This window comes from Mus musculus, chromosome 11 (assembly GCF_000001635.26).
Source record: "Mus musculus strain C57BL/6J chromosome 11, GRCm38.p6 C57BL/6J".
In the NCBI taxonomy this organism is placed as follows: Eukaryota; Metazoa; Chordata; class Mammalia; order Rodentia; family Muridae; genus Mus; species Mus musculus.
In genome coordinates, this window is record NC_000077.6 from 43,474,239 (window position 1) to 43,497,313 (window position 23,075).

The 23,075-nt window shown below is 48.3% G+C and overlaps 1 protein-coding gene across 1 annotated transcript; it reads left to right on the forward strand.

The window, feature by feature from the left end:
• The first annotated feature begins 67 nt into the window (after positions 1–67).
• C1qtnf2 (C1q and tumor necrosis factor related protein 2) lies at positions 68–17,287 on the forward strand. The gene is made up of 4 exons (NM_026979.5): positions 68–149; positions 6,658–6,731; positions 11,583–11,835; positions 16,486–17,287. Exons 2-4 carry the CDS (start codon positions 6,714–6,716, stop codon positions 17,097–17,099), a joined length of 885 nt encoding a protein of 294 aa, NP_081255.1. The 5' UTR covers positions 68–149; positions 6,658–6,713; the 3' UTR covers positions 17,100–17,287.
• The last annotated feature ends 5,788 nt before the right edge of the window (positions 17,288–23,075 follow it).

Sequence of the window (23,075 nt, forward strand, 5' to 3'; positions counted from 1 at the left end):
CGCACGTGACCGGGAAGGAAGGCACTCCCGCCCATGACGGGATGGGAAAACTATGCCTGGGGCCGGCATCTCTGGCTGCTGCAGGCAGGACTGAACACCACCGGAGCAGCGACGTCGGATGGCCCTGGATGTGGCTCGGTGCACAGAAGGTGAGTGTAGTGCCCCTCAGGACAGAGAGTGGGGCGGACCTGGAAGAACCTTGGATGCTGCAGGCGCGAGATGAGGTAGCAGAGAGCTCGCCCCGGGATGGGGATAGACATCGGGATGGGCCCCTCTCCACCTCTGCCTCCCTCGGGCATTACAGCCCGGATTCAAACATTTCTAAGGAGCATGCCATGTGCCAGGTTCTGACTGCTGGCTCGCAGGTTAAGAAAGAAAAGAGCCCTGAGGTTTACTGAGAACCTATTTGGTACCACGCCCTCAGGCCCTGAACTTGTGTGCTTTCGTTTCCATGACAACGACTTATCTATCTTCAAAGGAGGAACTAACTTTAAGGACAGGCTCTGGGCTGCACCGGCAGCAAAGGTACTTAACTCTTTGTGTCCAAATTGGACGCTTGGGTTCACAGAGTTAACCTCAATAGGGCTCATTATCTCTTTATCTCTGGACATTTCTTTAAATACATTAAAATGGGGAGAAGGGTGGTGCAGATTGTGCTCAGAAAGCTATAGTAAATGACAGTCAGAAAATTACATCAAATTCTTCACAATTCTCTCCTCTCCCCCTGCTTCATCAAACTCCTCGTCTCTAAGCCTCGTCTTTATTTTCGTTAGAGCCAGGGTCTCCTATGGCCCATCCAACCTTGAGCTCACTATGTAGCTGAGGGATAACCTTTGACTCCTGCTCCTCCTGCCCCTGCCAATGGTGTGGTAGGATTCCCCGTGTGTCACCACGTCGGATTTATTCAGTTCCAGGGAGCAAACCCAGGTTTTTTTTGTCCATGCTGGCCAAGCTCTCTCCCTGCAGAGCCATACTCCAAATGCCCTTGCCTCATTTGTATCTCTATACAGTTCACATTTTCTACCACCACTGCCCTGGGATCCACTCCAGGAACCTCAACACCCAAACTATCACAGTGGCTGATGGTGGTCTCCCAGCCCATCCAGTTCCTTCTGTAACACACGAAGGCCTTCGTACATCTCAGTGTGGTGCTCCTCTGCCGTGACCATAAAACTGGTCTGCAACATTCCAGAGCTCCTTCCCGTAAATGACTGTCTGCCAGAAACTATACACAGCAGACCAGCAGCGTTAATAATGACAAAGGCATTTAGAATTATTAAAAATCTCTCTTCCCACTGTTTTACTTCGGCTCTCCCATCTACACAGGATTATTTGGTATCTGGTTGCTACAATCACTACTCCGCTCTCCACCACCAACTAACTCAACCCCTCTGCTTGCTCATCTCTCCAGACATCGCCTCTGCCCTTTTCTGATTTAACTAGCAAAGCACACTCGAACGTGCGACGGCTTCCCAGATCATGACATTTGTTCCAGTAGGGTGAATCAGAACTCTTTACACAAGTTCAAAGTCATCTTTGAAGCTACTTGACTCCATGAAGAAGTCAGCAAGATCCCCCAAGAAATTTCTGTGTGTGTGTATGTATGTGTGTGTGTGTCTGTCTGTCTGTCTGTATGTATGTGGATGTATCTGTGTCTGTGTATCTGTATGTCTCTGTGTATGGATATATCTGTATATGTATGTATCTCTTTGTGTCTGCATGTGTGTGTTTTCTGTGTGTGTGTGTGTGTGTTTATGCATGTGTCTGCACGTGTTTCCTGTGTGTGTGTGTGTATGTGTGTATCTGTGGTGTATCTGTGTGTGTTTTCTGTGTAAATACATGTGTGTATGTGTTTCTCTCTGTGTGGATGTATCTGTGTGTGGATACATATGTGTCTGTGTGCCTATATGTCTCTGTGTATGGATGTATCTGTGTATGTATGTTTCTCTGTGTGTGTCTGCATGTGTGTTTTCTCTGTGTGTGTGTGTATATGTATGTATCTGTGTCTGTGTGTACGTTTTCTGTGTGTGTTTGTGTGTGTGTGCTAAGGAGGACACATGTACTTAAGTGATGTAGAGGTAAGAGGACAATCTCAGAAGTCATTCCTTAGGAGCTGTCCAATGCCACCCATCTCCAGTCTGGCTCTCTCACAGGCGTGGAGCTCACCAAATACGCTAGGCTGGTTTTTCAGGGAGTCCCTGAGATTTGCCTGTCTCGGCTTTTCCAGGGATGAAATTACAAGCACGTGTTACCGGTTGACTTCCTTTTTTTTTTTTTTTTAAATGTAGATTTGGGGGATCAATTTCAGGTCCTTCCTTATATTTGCTAGTATTTGTTCTCCAGCCCAGGAAGTAACTTTTTTGTCACTGCATTCTTTCTAGTCCTGGCCCTGCTGACTGTGCACTCTTTCCCATCATCTCTCACTGATGCTCCCAGCTCCCCCATGCTCACTAGGAGGTAGCAGACGAATACTTGTACTTCTCCAACTTCTTCCTGCCAATCAGAGCCCTGCAAACTGCATCTACTTCCATGAGAGGAACTCTGTGCAAATGGACTTGCTCAGTTAATCCTCTTCTATTCTAGGTCCAGTGTTGGAAGCAATTCTCTGCTGAACCCTTTCTAAAGCCAATGATCCTCCCCTGGATTTGTCTCCTCTGGCTTCTTTCTCTGCACACGTGCCCGGTCATGCCGGCATCACTAACCTGTTAGAGACCTCCCTGCTAGCAGAGGGGCTAAGATGGAGGACCCCCGAGCTCTGGGCCTAGCATTGGCAGGCCTAGTTTCCCCAATATGCTTGGCACGGGAAAATTATTTTACATTTTTTTGGGCTCTGTTTTGTCTCCTGCAAAATGGGGACGCCGTTATCACTTGGACTGTGAAGAGCAATACAAGGCCCACAGGATGCCAGGTCTCCCAGAAAAGCTAAATACTTCCTTTCTCTCTCCCTTTCTCTCTGGTTAGGCATGTGCCTGAGTGTGAACACAACCATTCTGCAGTGTGCGTGCACAAAGCACAGAACAATTTTAGGTGCTGGGCCTTGCTTTCCACCTTGTTTGAGGCTCAGTCCCATGTTTGCTTCAGCTGTCTTGTGATTTTCCAAGGAGTCCTGTGTCTCCGGTTCCCACCTTATCCTAGGAGCCCTGGAATTACATATAGACTCACACTCCAGTTTCCAGCTTTACGTGGTGTCTGGGGATTTGAACTGAGGCCTTCACACCTGCACAGGAAGTGCTTCACTCACTGGGTCATCTTTCCAGCCCTAGACATTTTGAATACAAAAAATTACCTTAAAATTAGAGGGGAAAAAAACCCAGAAATTAAAAGTACAGTGTAAAGCCGATTCTGGTGGCATATACCTGTAATCTCTGCACCTGGGAGACACAAGCTGAAAGGTCACAAGTTCAAGAGCTTACCAAGAGGGTTCTGGGAAATGAACTCAGGTTGGCAGCACCCACATGGCACCCCTCTTTAGCTACCGTTTCAGTGGCTCTTCTGGTCTCCATGGGCACAGCATGCAATGGTGCATATACATACAATGGGCATATGCATGCAATGGGCACAGCATGAATGGTGCATATGCATGCAATGAGCACAGCATGCAATGGTGCATATGCATTCAATGGGCATATGCATGCAATGAGCACAGCATGCAATAGTGCATATGCATACGAAAATCCTCAGATACTCTCCAGACATGCCTTACTCTAAAGAAGCATCAAACCTACTGATTGATTTCTTTAAGATTACACTGAGTAAGAACTGGTGGGTAGAGGCTGAAAAGCTACAGAAAACAACTTTGTCCCTGAGAGAATTCCATCTCAGCAAGAGTCATCAGCAGGAGGCTGGGGAGATGGCTTGGTGGGCAAAGTGCTTTACTGCAAAGGCCTGTAGATCTGAGGTTACATCCCCTTGCGAGTTGTCTACTAACCTCCACATGTATTCTGTGATATACTTTGGTATGTGCAAACACACACACACACACACACACACAGAGAGAGAGAGAGAGAGAGAGAGAGAGAGAGAGAGAGAGAGAGATACACAAACACACACACACACAATCAATCAATCAATGTACATTAGTAAATAATACTAAAAGTTAAGTTGTAAGTGTGAGAAACCTCATAGGATTCCAAAGTTAGTGTTAATCAAATATTGTAGAATGTGGGACTGGAGAGATGGCTCAGCAATTAAGAGTGCTGAGTGCTCTTCCAGAGGACTCAGGTTCACTTCCAGCAAGTACCTAACAGATCACATTTCTCTACTCCAGATCCAGTGTGTCCATCAGTCTCTTCTGGTTTCCATGGGCACCAGACATACATGTGGTGCAGACACACATACAAGTGAAACACCCATATGTGTAAAATAAAAATACATTTAAAAATACTTTTTAAAGATGGTGAAATGTCACACTAATCATTATTTTGAAGATTGAATGTTCGGATGAGATGATACCTTGGCCTAAATAACATTGAAAATAATTTCACCTGCTTCTTCTTACTTTTTAATGTGATCATAAGATAATTTTAAATGACATATGACTTGTGTCCTTTTCCTATTGGACAGCGCTGACCAATTATTCTCTCCAACCACGTCAGCCGGTCTGCCATGCCAAGGTTGACCCCCTAGAGACACGAAGACAGGAGAACAAACACCCTCACAGCTCTTCTCTTCTCATCCCACTTAGCCACTGGATCCTTCTTCACTGTCTTCCTTGGTCCTCCATGTGACACAATAGCCACAAGTTCATAGGAGCTTGATGGTCTCCCATTTCGATTACGAGGAGCCTGGCTCCACCTCTCCGACCCCTGTAGCCAGTTCTTCAGTGGAATCTCAAAGACCCGTAGCAGCCTGGACTAGAGGGCTGACCTGCACTGCCCACCATATTGAATGGTATGTTTGTTGGCTTTGAAGAACCTGAGCTATAAATAGCAGATGATAGAATCCTTCAATATCAATCCCAAGACTGACTTCTGCTTCAGAAGTGCCTGCTGAGACAAGCCCAACCAGGTCCTAGCTCATTAGGTCATAATTTATCCTTGGACCTCTGTTTCTAGGCAGAGCCAAGAATGAGAAGGGAGAAAAAGGAAGAAAAACTTTAAATATTTCTCAGAAAGAGGACCTCGTCCCTTCCAACTCTCTTTATTCACCTTTTAGTCGCCCGTCTCTTTCCTCTGAGACCTGCAGTTTCCAAGTGGGCACCAAACTTGAGATCCCCCAAAATGGATGTCCTGAGAGCTCTCAAAATGGATGTATGGAGCTGCAGCCAGCCCCTCTCCTGCAGGCCACCTCAGCACTAAGAGACACTGGGGAGGGCTGCTTCTAATTTGCTTCCTGGAATTGGTAAAGGCAGGGTGTTTTCCATTAGAGCATTCTCCCATCAAAGCAGATTTTCCAACAGTCTTCGTTCCTCTGCAAGCAAGCTCTCTTTAACCCCTTTCAGTCCCCTTTAAGTCCACACACATCAAGAATTGCCCAGTTGGATCCAAGCTGGAGGTCCTCTTCTGCTGAGGATACAGCCAGGCAAGGCATCATTCCAGGGTCTCCTGGTTGAGGTGGAGCCTGGAAGGCTCAATTGAACTGCTTCTTTAGCATTCGGCTCTCTACGTTCTCAGTAGCCATGTGTGACTTTGTCCACCATGAACAAATCGACATCTTGTTGGTACTTCGTGGATCAGGAGTGACCATTGCAATCAAGGTCACTTAAGTTGTGCTGAACACGCACTATATGTGTGGCGGTGCTAAGCTCCAGGGTTACAGAGAGGGACAGGCAAGGGCCTTACCTCCCTAGATCTCCCAGCACGAAGAGACAGAGGTGAATCAAACCTCGCCACAATTGGGTCAAACACGTTGGAAGGCAGAACAGGGTAGCCCAAGATCATTATGGGTCAGATACTTTTAGACTGTGGGCAGTGTTCCCCAAGGAAAGGAGACCGGAGCTGAGGCTTCAAGGAAGAGGCTAGCTGAGAGGGAGAGCTGAGGCTTCAAGGAGGAGGAGACAAGCTGAGAGGGCTTCTGGGGAGCAGATTACAATTTGGGGGCAGGTAGCCAACTTCAGTATTTAGTGTGTCATCCACTGGCCTAGGTGTTTGGGGGCATAAGCTCATTCTTGTCACAGACACTGTGGGTTAAAAATAGCATTGTGTCCATGAAATAGTTAAGCAAATGAGTGTTGTGGCGGGGTTTTCCCAGGGCTTTTAACCACTGAGGATGGCAACTGTTGATTTGGGATGTTTAGAGCTTCAAGGGGAGATTGGTTAGCACCTGGACCTCACAGCTTCACTCAAGGTTCCGAGAGCATCCCTGGCCTTTGTCCTTGCAGAACACATTCCAGAGAAATAGAAGAAAGGCCAGGGTCCCCACCTCTGCCACTTCTCATGTCACAGTTTTGGCAGAAAGCCCTCAAAAATGAATGGGAGTCCATGTCCTGTGAAGGCGGATGGAGAAGGCTCTCCCCTTACAGCGACCTCCAAGCTGGAGCCACGGGGTCCCAGAGCTTTCCTGGAGGGTGTGCATCCACGAATCAGCAGCTACTTTCCTGCAAGGCTGGAAGCCTGGGGCTGCGCAGATTAAAACCAGACTTCAGAGTGCATCCAAGTTTAACACCTCATGATTCCATTTCTGGGATTTAACTATCTTTTTTTTTCTTCTTCCTTTTAGCAAGAAGACTTGATGAAGCCTTTCTTCCCAACCCATTCCCAGAAAGAACAACTTAGATGACAATTTTTAAAAAGGTAAGGGGAGTGGGAGGCAGGTAATGGTTAACTTTTTATTTGACCGACTAAACTTCTCTGTGTGGAGCATTTGCTGTATGTGTGGCATTCTGCAAGCACAGCCCCAGAGACAGGGACAGAAAGGCAGACTGAGCAATCTTAAGGAACTGGATTTGCTCTGGCTGTGCCATTGAAGAAAATCTGACAGAAGAAAGAAAAGTTTCTTGAATTAGGGGTTTCTATGACCTATAGTGTTTAGACCCCCTTTTCTCTCCCCTACAGACTTTCTGAGTCTCAAGCAATTATAAAGCAGCTATTTCTTTTATTTTAAGATTTGCTTGTGTGTGTGTGTGTGTGTGTGTGTGTGTGTGTGTGTGTGTGTGCACGCGTGCACGAGCATGTGCATGTTCGCACACTCATGGATACCCTCTGATACCAGATGACGATGTCAGACACCCTGCAGTTACAGATGTTTGTAAGCTGCCCTATATAGCTGCTGGGACTTGGACCCAGGTCCTTTGAAAGAGCAGAAGGTACTGTCAACCACCGAGCCATCTCTCCAGCCCCAAAGCAGCCAGTTCTTAAATATCTGCTTGAAAGTTTGTAAACAGGTGGCCAGCTGAGATCGTGTGCTCACGGGACTTAGGCATGAGAGAGACGGTACAGTAAACAAACAAAAGTGGTTGCATGAGCCGGGGAAGGGGAACTGTCCAAAAGAGGGGGTCAGGGAATGCTTGGAAGAAGGTTGAGAGCTAAGCCTGGAGGCACAGCATGATGGAGGACCTGTAGCTCTCCAACAAGCAAAGGAAGAGAGGAGCAGAGGCTGGGGTGAGGCTGAGGCCAGGTCATTTAGGGCCATGTGGGCCCTGTTAGGAGATCCTGTGTTTATGTCCTGCAGCCAGAAGCTACTGGACCAGCTTGAAGAATGAGGTGGCTGGCGGATGGACTTAAGCTCTGGCAGGGGCGTGTGGGAGAGGTTGGGAGTCTGCAGCAAGCACAGGAAGGGAGGCTGTTGAAAGTGCACATGAAGAATGAATCATGGATAGGGCTAGGCTTTGCAAACCTGAACCCAATCTTAGCTTGGATCCTTGCTGAGTTCCACATCATGAACACTCCAGAGGGGTCTGTGGTGGGCCAGAGCCCTGGAGACTTGTATCTATTAAAGCAGGAAACACTATATTGTTTTGTTCTCTCTCTCTCTCTCTCTCTCTCTCTCTCTCTCTCTCTCTCTCTCTCTCTCTCTGTGTGTGTGTGTGTGTGTGTGTGTGTGTGTGATTTTATTTTATGTGCATTGCTGTTCTGCCTGCATGGTATATCTGTGTGAGGGTGTCAGACCCACGGGAACTGGAGTTACAGACAGTTATGAGCTATCATGTGGGTTCTGGAAATTGATTCCAGATCCTCTAGAAAAGCAGCCAGTGCTCTTAACTACTGAGACACACACACATACACACACACACACACACACACACACACACACACACCAGCCTCCTTTATTGTGTGTTTTTGAGACTGGGTCCCTTGTAGTCAAGGCTGACCTTGAACTTGCTATATAGCTGAGGATGGCTTTGAACTCCTGATTCTTCTGTGTCCACCTGAGTCGTGTGCACCTCCACACCCCAGAGGACAAGAGATTTTTTTCAAGTATCTGATTATCAAAGTAATATCACCTTGACATTTTCAAAGTCATATGGGGCACATATGTATAAAACTGTAAAATAAAATACATCTCAAAGAATGTTATGTGCAGCTTTGGCCTGTGCTTCAAGGTCTTGTCTATAATCTGGGATGTTTGGAAGGAAAGCATCTAACCAATGCTGACGGCCTGGAAAGCGTTTGTATATCAGGGGCAGCCAATGCCAAGTTCAAATATAACTCATGCTACTGATATGAGCAAATTGCCTTTCTGGGTATGTGGGAGGAAGGCGCAGAAGAGAAATAGGTAATGTGGGGTAAGCGTGGTCTCGAGGCATGGCTGGCCGTGGGTGAACCCTGCTCTCTGATGCTGTGACAGTGGATAAATCACTTCACCTCTTAGAGGTTCAGGTTCTTCCTTTAACACTTCCTTTTGCCTTCGTTGGTTTACTGTAGCCTTCCAATAACACAACGCAGGTGAAGAGTTCCATGCAGACCCTGGATCATCAGGGTGCCTAATAATGTCACTTTGTCTCTGCCTCCATTGTCATTGACACCCTCCCCAAGTTGGCTATGCGTTTATGTAAAAGCCAGTGAGAGAGTTACCCCATCTAGATGGGCTGGGGTCTTGCTCCCACCCCTTGCCCAGTCTTCTCTCCAGGGCCATCCTGTGCGTGGTGGTGTGAGCATGGTGTTCAGGAGGGAGCAGAGCTATTTGGAGTCTTGTTTTTCTTGGAGGTGCCTGGGAAGCAAGGAGACTTCTCTCTGCCTTCAGCTGTGGAGGCAAATTGAGTCCCCTGCTTTCCTTTCCAAAGCTATTCCTGGCTCCAGCTGCAGGAATGTCTCTGGGGCTGCAAGAAACTTCAGGCTCCAGCTTCAGAGAAAAAAAAATAAAAATAAAACATCTCTCTGTGTGTCTCAGAGCAGCCCACCCCTTAGGCTCTTGGGCCTCCTCCAGCCAGCTGTCGCTGAGAGCCACTGACCCCTCTCTGTCCAGAGAAAACAAGGCCGGAGAGAGCAAGTGTTCTCCCTCAGAGGGGCCTTGTGGCTGTACTTTGTAGAATAGACAGGAACTCTGTGATAGATTAGCTGTCTTCCTGCTGCGACTTTAGCTGTTCTCTGGGTTCGCATCTACTTGTAAAAGTCACCCCACCTCCCTCCTTCCTCCCTCCTTCCATCCCTCCCTCCCTTCCTCTCTTGCTAATATGGAATGTTTATAGGTCACAAACTTCCAGATCATTTCTAAGCTGCTTGGAAAATTAACTTTCATTCTTAAGACCCCCCCAGGTGTGCTTTAGCTCCTAACTGGACTAGGGAATGTTGTTCAATGGCAAAGCACTTGTTTAGCATGCATGAGACCCAGGATTCAATCCCCAACTCAGGGAAAAAGAAATTGCACCAGCCCATTTCCCACAACTCGCATCTCTTTGGGCAGAAAGAGGAAAGGGTGCAAGGGCCTGAGGGGTGCCTGGGCCAGTTTTCCAGAAGCATCTGTCACTGATGCAATACTAGCATTCGTTATGCTGAGAAAGCCTGACACAAGGAATACAAAGTATGGTCACCTATGTTTGCTTCCCTCTGTTCTTCTGTAAACCCAGCAGTCGGTGCCTGGAGCTCAAATCTAGCCTGAGAAACTCAGTGAGGAGAGGCCAGCTTGTCCGCTGGGGAACAGCCAAAGACAGCTCAAAAGCCTGGACAATTGTCAGCAGGATGGGAAGCAAAAGGAGTGGAGAAGGGTTGCGAAGGACTCAGGAGGAACCCTGAGCTCCAAAGCTTGAGCAGTGTCCCCATCCTGCCTCTAGCTCCACACCACCCATGAGTCCTTACCTGGACACCAATAATGTGGTCAAAGGCTGTGTGGGAGCCATGAAGCCAGCCACTCTTCATATCCATATAGGGAAGGAAGGCTAAAGATGAAAAGGCTCAGCTCCAGAGCTGGGTGGGACAAACTGGTACTCAGATAATAACCATCAGCCCTAGCTTCATTACTATGAATGCAAATTAGCCAGCCCTGCCCCTGAGCTACTCGCGAATAAATTCAGGGTTTGGGACTCAAGCGTCTGCATTTTAACAAGCCCTCTCCCAATCTGATCGATATAGAAGGTGGGGAAGAGAGGATCTCCCACTGTGCCCCACATGGATGATCAAACCTTAAGGATGGTCCAGGCTGGAGCAGGAGGGGGCGATCTTCAGAGCTGTGTGGCTTGGGTCAAACCCCAGCCTGCCATCTGCTAGCTATGTGACTTAGCCACGCCCATCACCTCGCCTTTCCGAGCCTCTTTTCTCCCCATGTGCCTATTGCATAAGGCCGCTGTACTGTGAGATGGAGCGTGGATTGACAGCCCTGTGTCCTGAGAGTGAGCCTGGGCACCAGAAGCATTTAGCGACTTCTGACCATGGCCACCTAGCAGTGTGACTGCACCCTCGTGTGGAATCACCACCCTCGTGTGGTACCACCCTCAGTCGCTGAATCCCCATCTCTGACACTTGCAGCCCCAAGTCCCTGTGGGAAGCAGCCTTAGCTACACTTCACAATTTGTAAAGTATTTCTGCCCTTGTCACTGTCAATAGTGTATTCCACCAAAGCCACAGGTCAGGCACTAGTGCTGTGGAGGTTGGAGTGCAAATTCCTTCTGTATATCAGCCACTTGGATGAATAATGATAGCCTACTGGTGAATGGCTTGCCTCAAGATCCCTGCAAAGTATATCTGAGCACAGGATTCATCCATCCAAGTACGCCCTTAGGACGGACGCAAGGGCACTGTCTACATCAGCAGTTCTCAGCCTTCCTAATGCTGTGACCCTTTAATACGATTCCTCACGTTGTGGTGACCCTCAACCATGAAATTCTTTTCACTGCTACTTCATAACTGTAATTTTGCTACTATTATGAATCATAATGTAAATGCCCGGGTTTTCCAAGGTCTTAGGTGACCCCTGTGAAAGAGTCATGTGACTCCCAAAGGGGTGATGACCACTTGAGAACCACTTGTCTAGATGGATATCTGTGATGGAGGAAAGGCAGACAGAAATGCAATTGTGTCCATGCCTCCTCTCCTCCCTCCTCCCTCCTCCCCTCCTCCTCCCTCTCCTCCTCCTCAAACCTCCTCCTCTCCGTTCTCCTCCTCCCTGCCCTCCCCCTTCTTCTCCTGATGCCTTAGGACTGGTCAGTAGTGTGTCAGCACCATGTCTGCTCTCATCTGCTCTTATGCTCTTATGCTCTTATGCTCTTACAGGTGACAACCATGATCTCCTGGGTACTCTTGGCCTGTGCCCTTCCGTGTGCTGCTGACCCAATGCTTGGTGCCTTTGCTCGCAGGGACTTCCAGAAGGGGGGTCCTCAACTAGTTTGCAGCCTGCCTGGTCCCCAAGGCCCACCTGGCCCTCCAGGAGCACCAGGATCCTCAGGAGTGGTGGGAAGAATGGGTTTCCCTGGGAAAGACGGCCAAGATGGCCAGGACGGAGACCGGGGGGACAGTGGAGAAGAAGGTAAGAGACCCGTACCTGCCCTCTTGTCGCACTCAGGGTTAACAGAATCTGTCATGGAAGGTGCTTTAGAGCTCCTAAAACTAGCTAGCACTCATCACTACCTGTTAATAACCAATTGGAAGAGAACAGATGAAGACCATCCATCTGCTGAGTTTTTAAATCGCGACAGGGTGAGTTGATGCTAGCCTGTGAGCTATTATTCAAAGCACTTGGCTTGCAGTTGGCATCAGCCCAATTAACAGACCCGAATGAGATTACTTGACTCATGAAACTGTGAAGAAAAAGAGCTGAGATTCAGAAATGGCTTGGCCCCGGGGTTTAATTCTTTTTGCTGAGGCTCTGCCTCTCCTTGTGTGTTGGTTTCATCCCCCTAAAAGCTGGATGTTCTGAAAGAGTCATCGATGCGTTCAGGTCTCCACCCCTACAGCTTCACCCATACCCATGTTTTTTAACCTTTTTTCAGGGAGATGTGGGGCCATCATTTGCCAAGGTTGTATCCTGGGCCAGCCCTGGATGTTTTTGAGTGGGTGGTGGAAACACTTAGTCATTGTATTTGACAGCCCCACGGGGATCCACACAGAGTCTACCTGATCCACATAGGGATCAGGTAGCCGTGAAACAGACTAGATCCTGTCTTTCGGTTCCTTCCACTTAGACCTTCCCTTTCACCCCTGCTCTGTATGATATCAACATCCTCAATGTACATCTGAAACGTAGGGAAATTATAGCAGTTTTCTGTTGGTAGTGCTCAGGATTGAACCCGGGACCTTGGGCAGGTCAAGCACACATTCCACCCTTTCAGTCTCATGGTATCTTTTACTTACATAGCATTTTAACCCTGACAAGGCATGTTGAGTAAGTCGTTCATCAAATTACCAATACCAAATTACCAATCTTGGAAAAAAAATGCTCTTATTATTTCAAGTTTCAAATGAGAAGAGTAGGAATCCGGGTGGCAAGGTTAAGAGAAGCTTGTCATAGCTGCAAGAATGTAAACTCTAAGATCAACCTGGGATATTAATTTTAAACAAGTGACTTAACCTCCCCTAACCGCAGCAACCTCATATATGCAGCAGTGATACCAATAGTGTATCAGAATACTTCATCCAAGGTCCTGAAGTCAGTGTTACAATGTTACTCACTGTATTAGTCAGGGTTCTCTAGAGTCACAGAACTTATGGATGGTCTCTATATAGGAAAGGAATTTATTGATGACATACTGCCTGCAGTCCAATTCCCCACAATGGTTCAGTAGTAGCTGCGAATGGAAGTCCAAGCATCTAGCAGTTACTCAGTCCCACATGGCAAGCGGGCAAAGGAGCAAGAGCGAGACTCCCTTCTTCCAATGTGCTTATATGGTCTCCAGCAGAAGGTGTAGCCCAGATTAAAGGTGTGTTCCACCACACCTTTAATCCCAGATGACCTTGAACTCAGAGATCTCCCTGTCTTAATCTTCTGGAATCCATAGTCACTATGCCTCAAGTTCTCCATACCAAGATTCAGATCAGAAACTTCTATCTCCCAGCCTCCAGATTAGGGTCACTGGTGAGCCTTCCAATTCTGGATTGTAGTTCATTCCAAATATAATCAAGTTGACAACCAGGAATAACCACTACACTCACCCTAACTGAACTTAGATTTACTGAATTTAGACTGACTCCAAACCCATGGTCTTTCCTATGGCAGGCACAAAGCCAACTCCTCCAGATGTACCCCTTCCTAGGGGAAGACCTCTGACAGCATTGGAAATGCTTGAACCCGAGGAGGTCCTGCGGGGTGGTAGGCACTAGATGTCACTATCCCACATTCTTTGACCCTGTGACATATTCTGGTCAAGCAGGGCCTTGCCAGAGCCTTCCTGGGGATTTATTTGCCTGTGGATCCCATGGGAGATGGTCTCTGGGTCAACCACTTTCCTTGATCAGGAACAAGAGGGGAACAGGTCTGGGATTCTTTGAGTTATCTCTCCTGCCAGAGGTCAAGTGACAACTAAAGAAGGCAGTGTGCAGAGGTAGAAATGGAGCAGTGTGGTGTGTGTAACCCAATCAACTCCAGGTCACCTAGCAACAGGAGCAGGATGAGATCTAGCCACGCCCCCAACCAACAAATGTAAACCCATCTCTAGAAAGGTTTCCAGAAGGAGAGTCAGTGTTTCTCCTGAAGCCTTTCAGGTGGTAACAAAGAAGGAAGCAGACCACCCAGCCGGAGGTAGAAGCTCCTACCCTTTCCTAACTGTATTGCACCAAAATCCTTTCTCCCCAAATTACTTTTCTTATGGTGTTGTCCTAGCAATAGAAACCTTACTAAGACACCAAGGCAACTCTTAACAAAGAAAGCACTGGGCTGGGCAGTGGTGGCGCACGCCTTTAAGCAGAGGCAGGAGGATTTCTGAGTTTGAGGCCAGCCTGGTCTACAAAGTGAGTTCCAGGACAGCCAGGGCTATACAGAGAAGCCTTGTCTCGAAAAATCAAAACAAAACAAAAACAAAAGACAAAATAAAATAAAGCATTGAAGTGGGGGCTTGATGGCAGTTTTAGAGTCTTAGTCCATTATGAGAAAGAGAGAGAGAGAGAGAGAGAGAGAGAGAGAGAGAGAGAGAAAGAGAGGCTGGGAGTGAGCTTTTGAAACCTCAAAGCCCATCCCTAGTGACACGCCTCCTAGCCCCTTAGTCTATGGGGGCCATTCTCATTCAAACCACCACATTCCACTCTGTGGCCCCCACAGGTTTGGAGCCATATCCTAACACAAAATGCATTCAGTCCAACTTCAACAGTCCCCATCGTCTATCAGTCTTAAAACTGTTTAAAAGTCCAAAGTCTCTTGTGAGACTCAAGGCCATCTCTTGTAACCTTGCAACCCCTGTAAAATCAAAATTTAAAAAAGCGGCCCACAGACTTCCAATATACAAGGCACACGGAATATACATGACTATTCCAAATGGGAGGACAGGGGGGTTAGTGAGGAAATGCTGGGCCCAAGCGAGACTGAAAACCAGAAACCAGCAGAACAAACTTCAAGTTCCGCATCTCTATGTCTGATTATTAAAGAGCTCTTTGGAACTTGAACTTCTTCCAGCTTTGTTGACTGCAACAGTTGCAAACAGAGGATGGGTCAGATAGTCCAAAATGACCATCTGCATGGTGGGAAAGCGGAGAACTCAGCGGCTGCTCAGTCCACGAGGCGGGCCACCTCAGCAATCCCAATCTGATGGCGGCTGTGGCAACAGCCTTTCCCAAAGATAGATCTCTTTGTATCTGGGACACCGTCAGAAGGTGCTGTCCATTCTAGGACACCTTCTTCCTCATTCAGTTAATCCTTCCCTCACAGGCCTGCCCAGAGGCGCGTCTCCTGGCTGATTCCTCTCCAATCAAATTGACAACCAAGATTAGCCGTCACATAGTGAAATGCCAACATACTACATACTTAACAGAAACAAAGTGCCTTGTCAAGGCATAACATTCCTAAAATGTCTCCCTATCCTCCACATCGTTGCCCTGTGTCTGCCAATCTCAGATGTTCACGAGTACCAGCATCTCTCAGAAACAAGGCCTTCGATGGGCAATTGGCATGACTTTGCATGCAACCCTGCCATTCAGACCAAGCATGGCTATGTTAAGATAGAGCACAAGCCCCCTCCCATGTGTGTGGTTCACACCAGAATCCCAGCATTCGGGGGTAAGGAAGGGGTCAGCAGGCTATAGCCAGCCTTGGTTTTGTAGTGTGTTCACACCAGCCCTAGGCTACATGAGACTGTTGTTGTTAAAGGATCATAAGTATAAATGTTTCCAATACAACCATTGGCACAAAGATGCTGTTCGTAGGAAAGTGTGTATTTTATGAAAACTCCGTATTAAAAACCACAAAGTGGTTCCTGAGCAAACATCTAGGGATGGTCTGCAGGATCTGCCAACCGATGTTTAACATTGAGACGGTGTGTGCCCAGCACTGTCCTGTGCACTGAAGAACACAGGAATCAATAGCATTGGTGTTTCCTTGACACCTGGAAGTTTCTGGCACCTGCTGCTGTTTCCCTTCAGTGTGCACCATAGCTGTCTTTGTGAAACATGAGAATCCACCTCCTTCTTTTTGTTTTCCTTGAGACAGAGTCTCACATAGTCCAGGCTGGCCTCAAACTCACTGTGAAGCCAAGATGATCTTGGACTCCTGATCCCTACACCCCTGCCCCCAAACACACACACACACACACACACACACACACACACACAGAGAGAGAGAGAGAGAGAGAGAGAGAGAGAGAGAGAGAGACAGAGAGAGAGAGAGAGAGAGAGAGAGAGAGAGAGAGAGAGAGAGAGAGAGAGAGTACTAGGGCTGCATTAGGATTGCTGGAGTTTGTCACCATGTCCAGTTTTCTACTGTGATGGGGATTGGACCCAGGAGTTCACACATACTAAGCAAACACTCTACCAACCGAGCTGCATCCCCAGCCCAGTGAATTGCCCCTCTGCTCTGATTCCCAGCGCTACTAAACACATCAAAACCCTGGTTTTTCCAGAAAAGACCAAGAGGAGAAGTGCCTCGGGCTGTGTTACCAGCACCTTCCACGTGCTCCACAGCCTTCTCCTCTCTCCACCCCAGGGCTCTGCCGGGTTCTTACACGTCCCTTATAAAACCAACTATTCTGTGTTCCAGGTCCACCTGGCAGGACAGGCAACCGTGGAAAACAAGGACCAAAGGGCAAAGCTGGGGCCATTGGCAGAGCTGGCCCTCGAGGACCCAAGGGGGTCAGTGGTACCCCCGGGAAGCATGGCACACCGGGCAAGAAGGGACCTAAGGGCAAAAAAGGGGAGCCTGGCCTCCCAGGCCCCTGCAGCTGCGGCAGTAGCCGAGCCAAGTCGGCCTTTTCCGTGGCGGTAACCAAGAGCTACCCACGCGAGCGACTGCCTATCAAGTTTGACAAGATTCTGATGAACGAGGGTGGCCACTACAACGCGTCCAGTGGCAAGTTCGTCTGCAGCGTGCCGGGGATCTATTACTTTACCTATGACATTACGCTGGCCAACAAACACCTGGCCATCGGCCTGGTGCACAATGGTCAGTACCGCATTCGGACTTTTGATGCCAACACGGGCAACCACGACGTGGCCTCGGGCTCCACCATCCTAGCTCTCAAGGAGGGTGATGAAGTCTGGCTGCAGATCTTCTACTCAGAGCAGAATGGCCTCTTCTACGACCCTTACTGGACCGACAGCCTGTTCACCGGCTTCCTCATCTACGCTGACCAAGGAGACCCCAACGAGGTATAGACAAGCCGGGGTTGAGCCTTGAGGTAGGGACTAAGAGTCTGCGTGGGTGCCTGGAGGAAGATCCCTCGACTGGGGCTGTGGACTGACAATCTTGGGATCTTTTATTCCCAGGCAGGCCTCCTCTATTGCTGCTTAAAAAAGAAATCATTAAATCCAAGCTATTGATTCATCTATTTCTCTGTCCATCACCAATGGTCTTAGTATCTGTTGAGTAACCAGCACTGGGCTATACTCCATGAGGTACATACACCAGTGGGAAGACAGAGTGCCTATCCTCCCGGAAATACAATTCACAAATAAAGAGCAAATTATATAAATGGCCATAGGGACATAGCTGACATGTTTATTTAATATAGAGTTCATCTCTTAAGTCTACTTGCATGCAGACATACATTTTACGTGGAAAACATGGATTTTGACTTACATGTGTACCCTGTACCACTACATAGATGGGGGTGGGGGGACAACTACCACTCTTCCGACCCCTGCTCCCACCCCCATACCCCACCCTCCACCCCCATCTCTCATAGCTCTCTGAGATTCCTTCAACCAGGACACAGCTACTCCTCTGCTTCCGTTGGGATTGCGTTTAAAACACAATAAGTTTTAAAATATTGCTCAGTTAAAGATACATTCAAAAGTGAGCATTGGGGCCCAGCCACATGGCACACAGAAGAGCAATTGTTCACCCTGACAGGTTGCCTACTGTCACTGTTGCAAAAGCCAATGTCCTACACAGGGACAGTGAGGGGAAAGATCAAAATTCCAGGCAGTTCCTGCTGAACGTGTGTTATATTTATACCTTCCAAAGTCAAAAATCCGTAGGTCAAAGAATTGTAAATCAGAGCCCATGAGTGCACAGAGGAGCTGGGCTCTGAAGCAGGACACAGGGCAACAGGAGAACCTGAAAGGAATGTTCTTCGAGCAAAATGACCTGGTCGCCGGTACAAATGCCCTCTCTACACAGGGAAGAGCTGGGTGCTCTTTAGGAACTGACTGAAGCCAGAAGAATTGGGCAGTTAAGAAGAAGAGACTTGAGACTTGTGAGGGTGGAAGATCACAAAGACCCTCATAATCATGTTCCTTCCTATTAGAAAGCTGCTTTAGCTTCTGCCTGTAACTCCAGCATTCTGCTGGCTGAGGCAGGAGGATTGCATTGAGTTCAAAGCCAGTCTGGGCTAAGGGTGAAACTTTCTCAAGAAAAAAGAAAAAGAGTATTAATTTACCAGTATGCAGAGGGAGTATGACATTACAATGGGGTAATCCTGAGCCTCCTCAGAATGTAAGCGCTGTTCATCAAGGACCCAGGCTTTTTATTATTATTTGCTGGCCCACTGCTCGGTCGGTGATGAAGAGCAGGGTTTCACTGCGTGCCTGGTGGCAGGAATGAATAGCACTGAGATGAGTCTACCCTGGTCAGGTGTTTTCAGAATACAGGGCTAAAGAAGCCTCCATGCCAGAATGCGGTAAGCCCATGATCAACGCTTAGAGATTTTCCTATCTGATAGGGTCAAACATTCAAGCAGCTTGCGCTCACTGCCCCCTGGTGGATACTCATGGAACAACAGGTAGGGCATGGGCTGGTCCTGGGAAGCGTGGGCCCAGTGCTAACAAAATAAGGTTTATTTAATCATTCTCACTGAGTCCACCACAAATGCAATGGGGTGGGTAAGTGTCTAGAAACCAGGCAGTACTCTGTGGCCCAAACAGATCAACAGGTGGGCAGGGGTTCTGCCCGGGGTCCCCGCAGAAGGGTCAGCCTCTGAGATGGACTGGCACCTTCATTTGTAAACAGTTTTTTCTTTTCCTTTCTCTAAAAAAAAAATTTTTTTTAAACCAGGCATGATGATGAGAATCCCAGCACTCAGGAGGCAGAGGCAGGTGAATCTCTGTGAGTTGGAGGATAGCCTGATCTACATAACAAATGCCAGGCTAGCTAGGGCTACATGGTAAGACCCTCGTTCCTAGTCCTGTCTGTGGCTTCTTGAATGCCTTGAGAAGCTGGGCCTGTTTGCGGTCTTCCCTTTATGTAGGTACTGAAGAAGACCTAGAACTTGGTGAGCCTTTAATCCAAAGGCTCTCTCTCCTTCAATACACTCTTTGAAAAGCAGCTTCCCGCCTCACGGTTTTCGAGACAGGGTTTCTCTGTGCAGTCCTGCTGTCCTGGAACTTGCTCTGTCAACTGGGCTGGCCTGGAACTCAAAGAAGTCCGCCTGCTGGGATTAAGGCCTGTGCCACCAGACCCCAGTTCAGTGCATTCTTTGAAGGGCAGCTACCCCCTTCTGAAGCAGCCTGGAGAACCCCACCTCTGATCATGACAGTGCAGAGAGCTTCCAGCCCACACTGACAGACAGACCTTAGGTCTCCCCTGGCAAGTGCGTGTTGTACTCCGTTTACATAAGGGCTTTTCCTCTGCAGGTTGATGATCAAAATTATGGCAGGGGAGAAGTCTGACACCCATCTCAGACACAAATTTTAAAAGATGACCAAAGACTCAATAATATATACAGATAATATTTTAATAGAGAATGTTAGTAAATCAAGATTAATACAAAAACAAAGAGCAAAAGTCAAAGTTGGGATTGACAGGGCTGGAATTAGGGTGAGGTAAAGGAGAGACAGTGCGGGGGTGGGGGCGAGTCGGTTCTACAAGTACAGAATGCATCAAAGTTACATTGGAGGCTTGACAACCACCCCCCCAGCCTCCCCAGCTCCCCAGCCCCCCAGCCCCAACCCACTCTCTCCTATCCCCACCCCACTCTTCACCCCCACCATAATAGGAAGAAACGGCTTCCGGGCTGCATGTAATTCTTACTTGTGCCACTAGAGGGAGCACACCTACCGCACAAACCTCCAATAAGCCACAGGGGGCTGGAAAAACCAGCAGGCCTCTGCAGCAGACAGTTTCCTAGCCTCAGAGCCCAAGACAAAAGGGAGAGTCTCAGGCCAGGGTTCTAGGGTGGCTGTGATCTTGTGCTGGGAAAAAAGAAAAAGAAAGAAAAGGAATAAAATCAGTCTCACCTTTTCCAGACATCTGCACTTGGGACAGAGTTTTGAGCTCCCTGTTTGTGTCAGAGACCAGCCTGAGATGGGGCAGGAGTACCAGCTCTTGTTAAGCAAGAACGGGGTCCAGTCCTGAGTGTCTTGGGGTCCCCTGTGTGGTTTGGGTGATAACGTTTGTGACTTCAGCAAAATGAACGGCTGGGCCAGAAGATCTCAGGACCAATGTAGGCATCAAATGTTGATCTCTCTCTCTCTTCAAAGCAGTCAGGAAAGGACGACAACACACGCACAATGAGTAGCATTGCTGAGGGAATCAGCCAGCGTCTAAATCTCCACACTCAGGCCTCTGCTTCTACTGAAGACGTGTGTGTGTGTGTGTGTGTGTGTGTGTGTGTGTGTGTGTGTGTACACGCATGCACACACTGAGGCCAGAGAAAAATAGCGGGTGTCCTGATTTACCATTTCTCATCTTATTCCCTTGAGTCCGAATCTGTCACTGAACTTGGATCTCTGCTGATGACTGACAATCCCCAGCAATCCTCCTGTCTCTGTCCCCAATAGAACTAGAGTGACAGACTTGTGTTCATGCATGCCAGGCTTGTATGTGAGTTTGGGGAAAATCTGTATTTAGGGCCTTTTCTGCCCCTAACCTGCTTTTCTGGCCAATGCTTTTACACACTGAGCCATCTTCCCACCCCTCAGTGAAGACTTCTGTTATAACAAATCACTGTCAAATCTCCTGAGCTACACTAGAAATGGCGGCAACGTTTACTGAACACTGGCAGCAGGCCGCCTTTGATGTGTGCGGACTGCTCCACAGTTCACACTATTGTCAGCAGCTTCCAAGACCACCAACCTCACTTCATAGACACGGGGAAGCAGAGACCACAGATAGGGGGCCCCTGTGAGCAGGTCTGTCTACCCCATGCTTCCCAGCGGGAGGAGCCTGATAAACCAGAACTGTCTAGGCTTTGACAAGTTTCTGAGTAGGATAGAGTTGGTTCCGAGGGGGTCTCAGGTCAGACCTTTGAAGCCATTTGGTACCACAACCTACCCAGGCTTTCAGAGCAGTGGCTCGCCTCTCCTTGGGACCCTCTGATTCCATAGTCTGAGAGTCACAGACCCAGCTCCTTGCACATGGGTCTGATGACAGGAGACCCTACGTTAGTGTAGCTCCCTCACTCTTCAAGAGCTATACCCTTTCCCTGCTGTAGAAACAGAAGCCTAAAAAGAACTTTCCAGAAAAGGCCACAGATAGCTCAGGGAAAATGCCACACCCTCCCCCACCCCACATTTAAGACATTCTTCATCTACTTCCTAATTTTTTCCCCTCACATTAGTGCTAATTTAAAGACAAGATCAGAGCTGATGCCGTCATCACCACAGCCAGCTTCTTGTGTCTGCCTCACACAGAATCTTCCCGCTGAGGCTGGCAACCCTCCAGCATGGTTTCCTAGGGTGAGTCATTTACTACACAAGCAGAGCTGCACATGGAGGTCTCTGAGATCAAAGACTAAGGCATTCACCCAGAGAGCGGGCCATCTTCTCAGCTGACCCACCATCCCTTGGCTAAGCCCTGTGGGCAAATGGCTTTCAGGGCTTCTGAAGAGTAGCCCCTAAATGGCTGCTAGACTTGGCCAAGTTTGCATTCAACAAATATTTACTGAATTGCATCTATGTGCCAAGCTTCACCTTAGGCACGGGGGACCCTGAGGTGAGCTTAGGACTGGATACAGGAGACAGACATCGGGAAAATAGTCACACAAATACAAGCAAGATGTCCACACGAATGGCAATAAGAGGCTTTGTCTGACAAGGTGTAGGGCACACTTTACTGGTAGTCACAACGGAGCTGGGGGGAAGTGGGAGTGAGGCAGAGGGTCCAGGGATAAAAGGCATTTGTTGCAGAGTAGGGTTTTTTTTTTTTACATGCAAAAGCCCTGTGGGAGACAAAGTGTGGAAGGAATCAAAGACCCCACCTCTCTCCTCAGGGTGGAGCAAGATGAAGCACACCATCAGCTGAGCTCCACTTCAAAGGCTGAGATGGCAAATGGAAGGCACACACCTTGACCCTGAGAGTAGCAGAAACCATAGAATGAGTTTAAGTGGGCAAGCGGTGTATGCCACCCACCTGACTGCATGCAGATGCGGCGGTTTGTATATGCTACTCAGGGAGTGGCACTATTAGAAGGTGTGGCCCTGCTGGAGTAGGTGTGGCCCTGTTGGAGCAGGTGTGTCACTCTGGGTGTGGGCTTTAAGACCCTCATCCTAACTGCCTGGAAGCCAGTATTCTGCTAGCAGCCTTCAGATAAAGATGTAGAACTCTCAGCTCCTCCTGCACCATGCCTGCCTAGATGCTGCCATGTTCCTGCCTTGATGACAATGAACTGAACCTCTGAACCTGTAAGCCAGCCTCATTTAAATGTTGATCTTTATAAGAGTTGCCTTGGTCATGATGTCTGTTCACAGCAGTAAAACCCTAACTAAGACAGTGGGTTTGGAGGTCACTCCTGTGGTTTTAAGAACAGTTCAACCTAGCCTGAGGCAAGGCCGTCTACCAGAGTGCTCAGCCTTAAGAAGCCAGAACAATCAAAGCAGGTACTGACAGAAGTTCTCCATAGCTCAGCCTTGCGCATGAGCTTTCACAGATTAAAACACTTGCCCTTGAGAATGACATATAAGTGTATTCTATGATGCACTTTGATGGATGAGGACAGAGAGTCAGGAAATTGGTAGAGGTCACCCAGTAGAGAAGCAGCAGAACGGCCAGCCCAGTCCAAGTCAGTCTAACCCCAGAGCCAGGTGACTAATGAATGCAGCGCCCCAAAGAAAAGCTGTATGAGCCTCAGCCTCCTCTTCATTCAAAAGCAGGTTAGGATTGGGTGGGTGGGTGGGTGTGAAAAATCCCTACTTCAAGACTCTGAAGCAGACTCCACAAGGCAACTTTGGCCTTGGGGATTCCTGGTAGTCCCA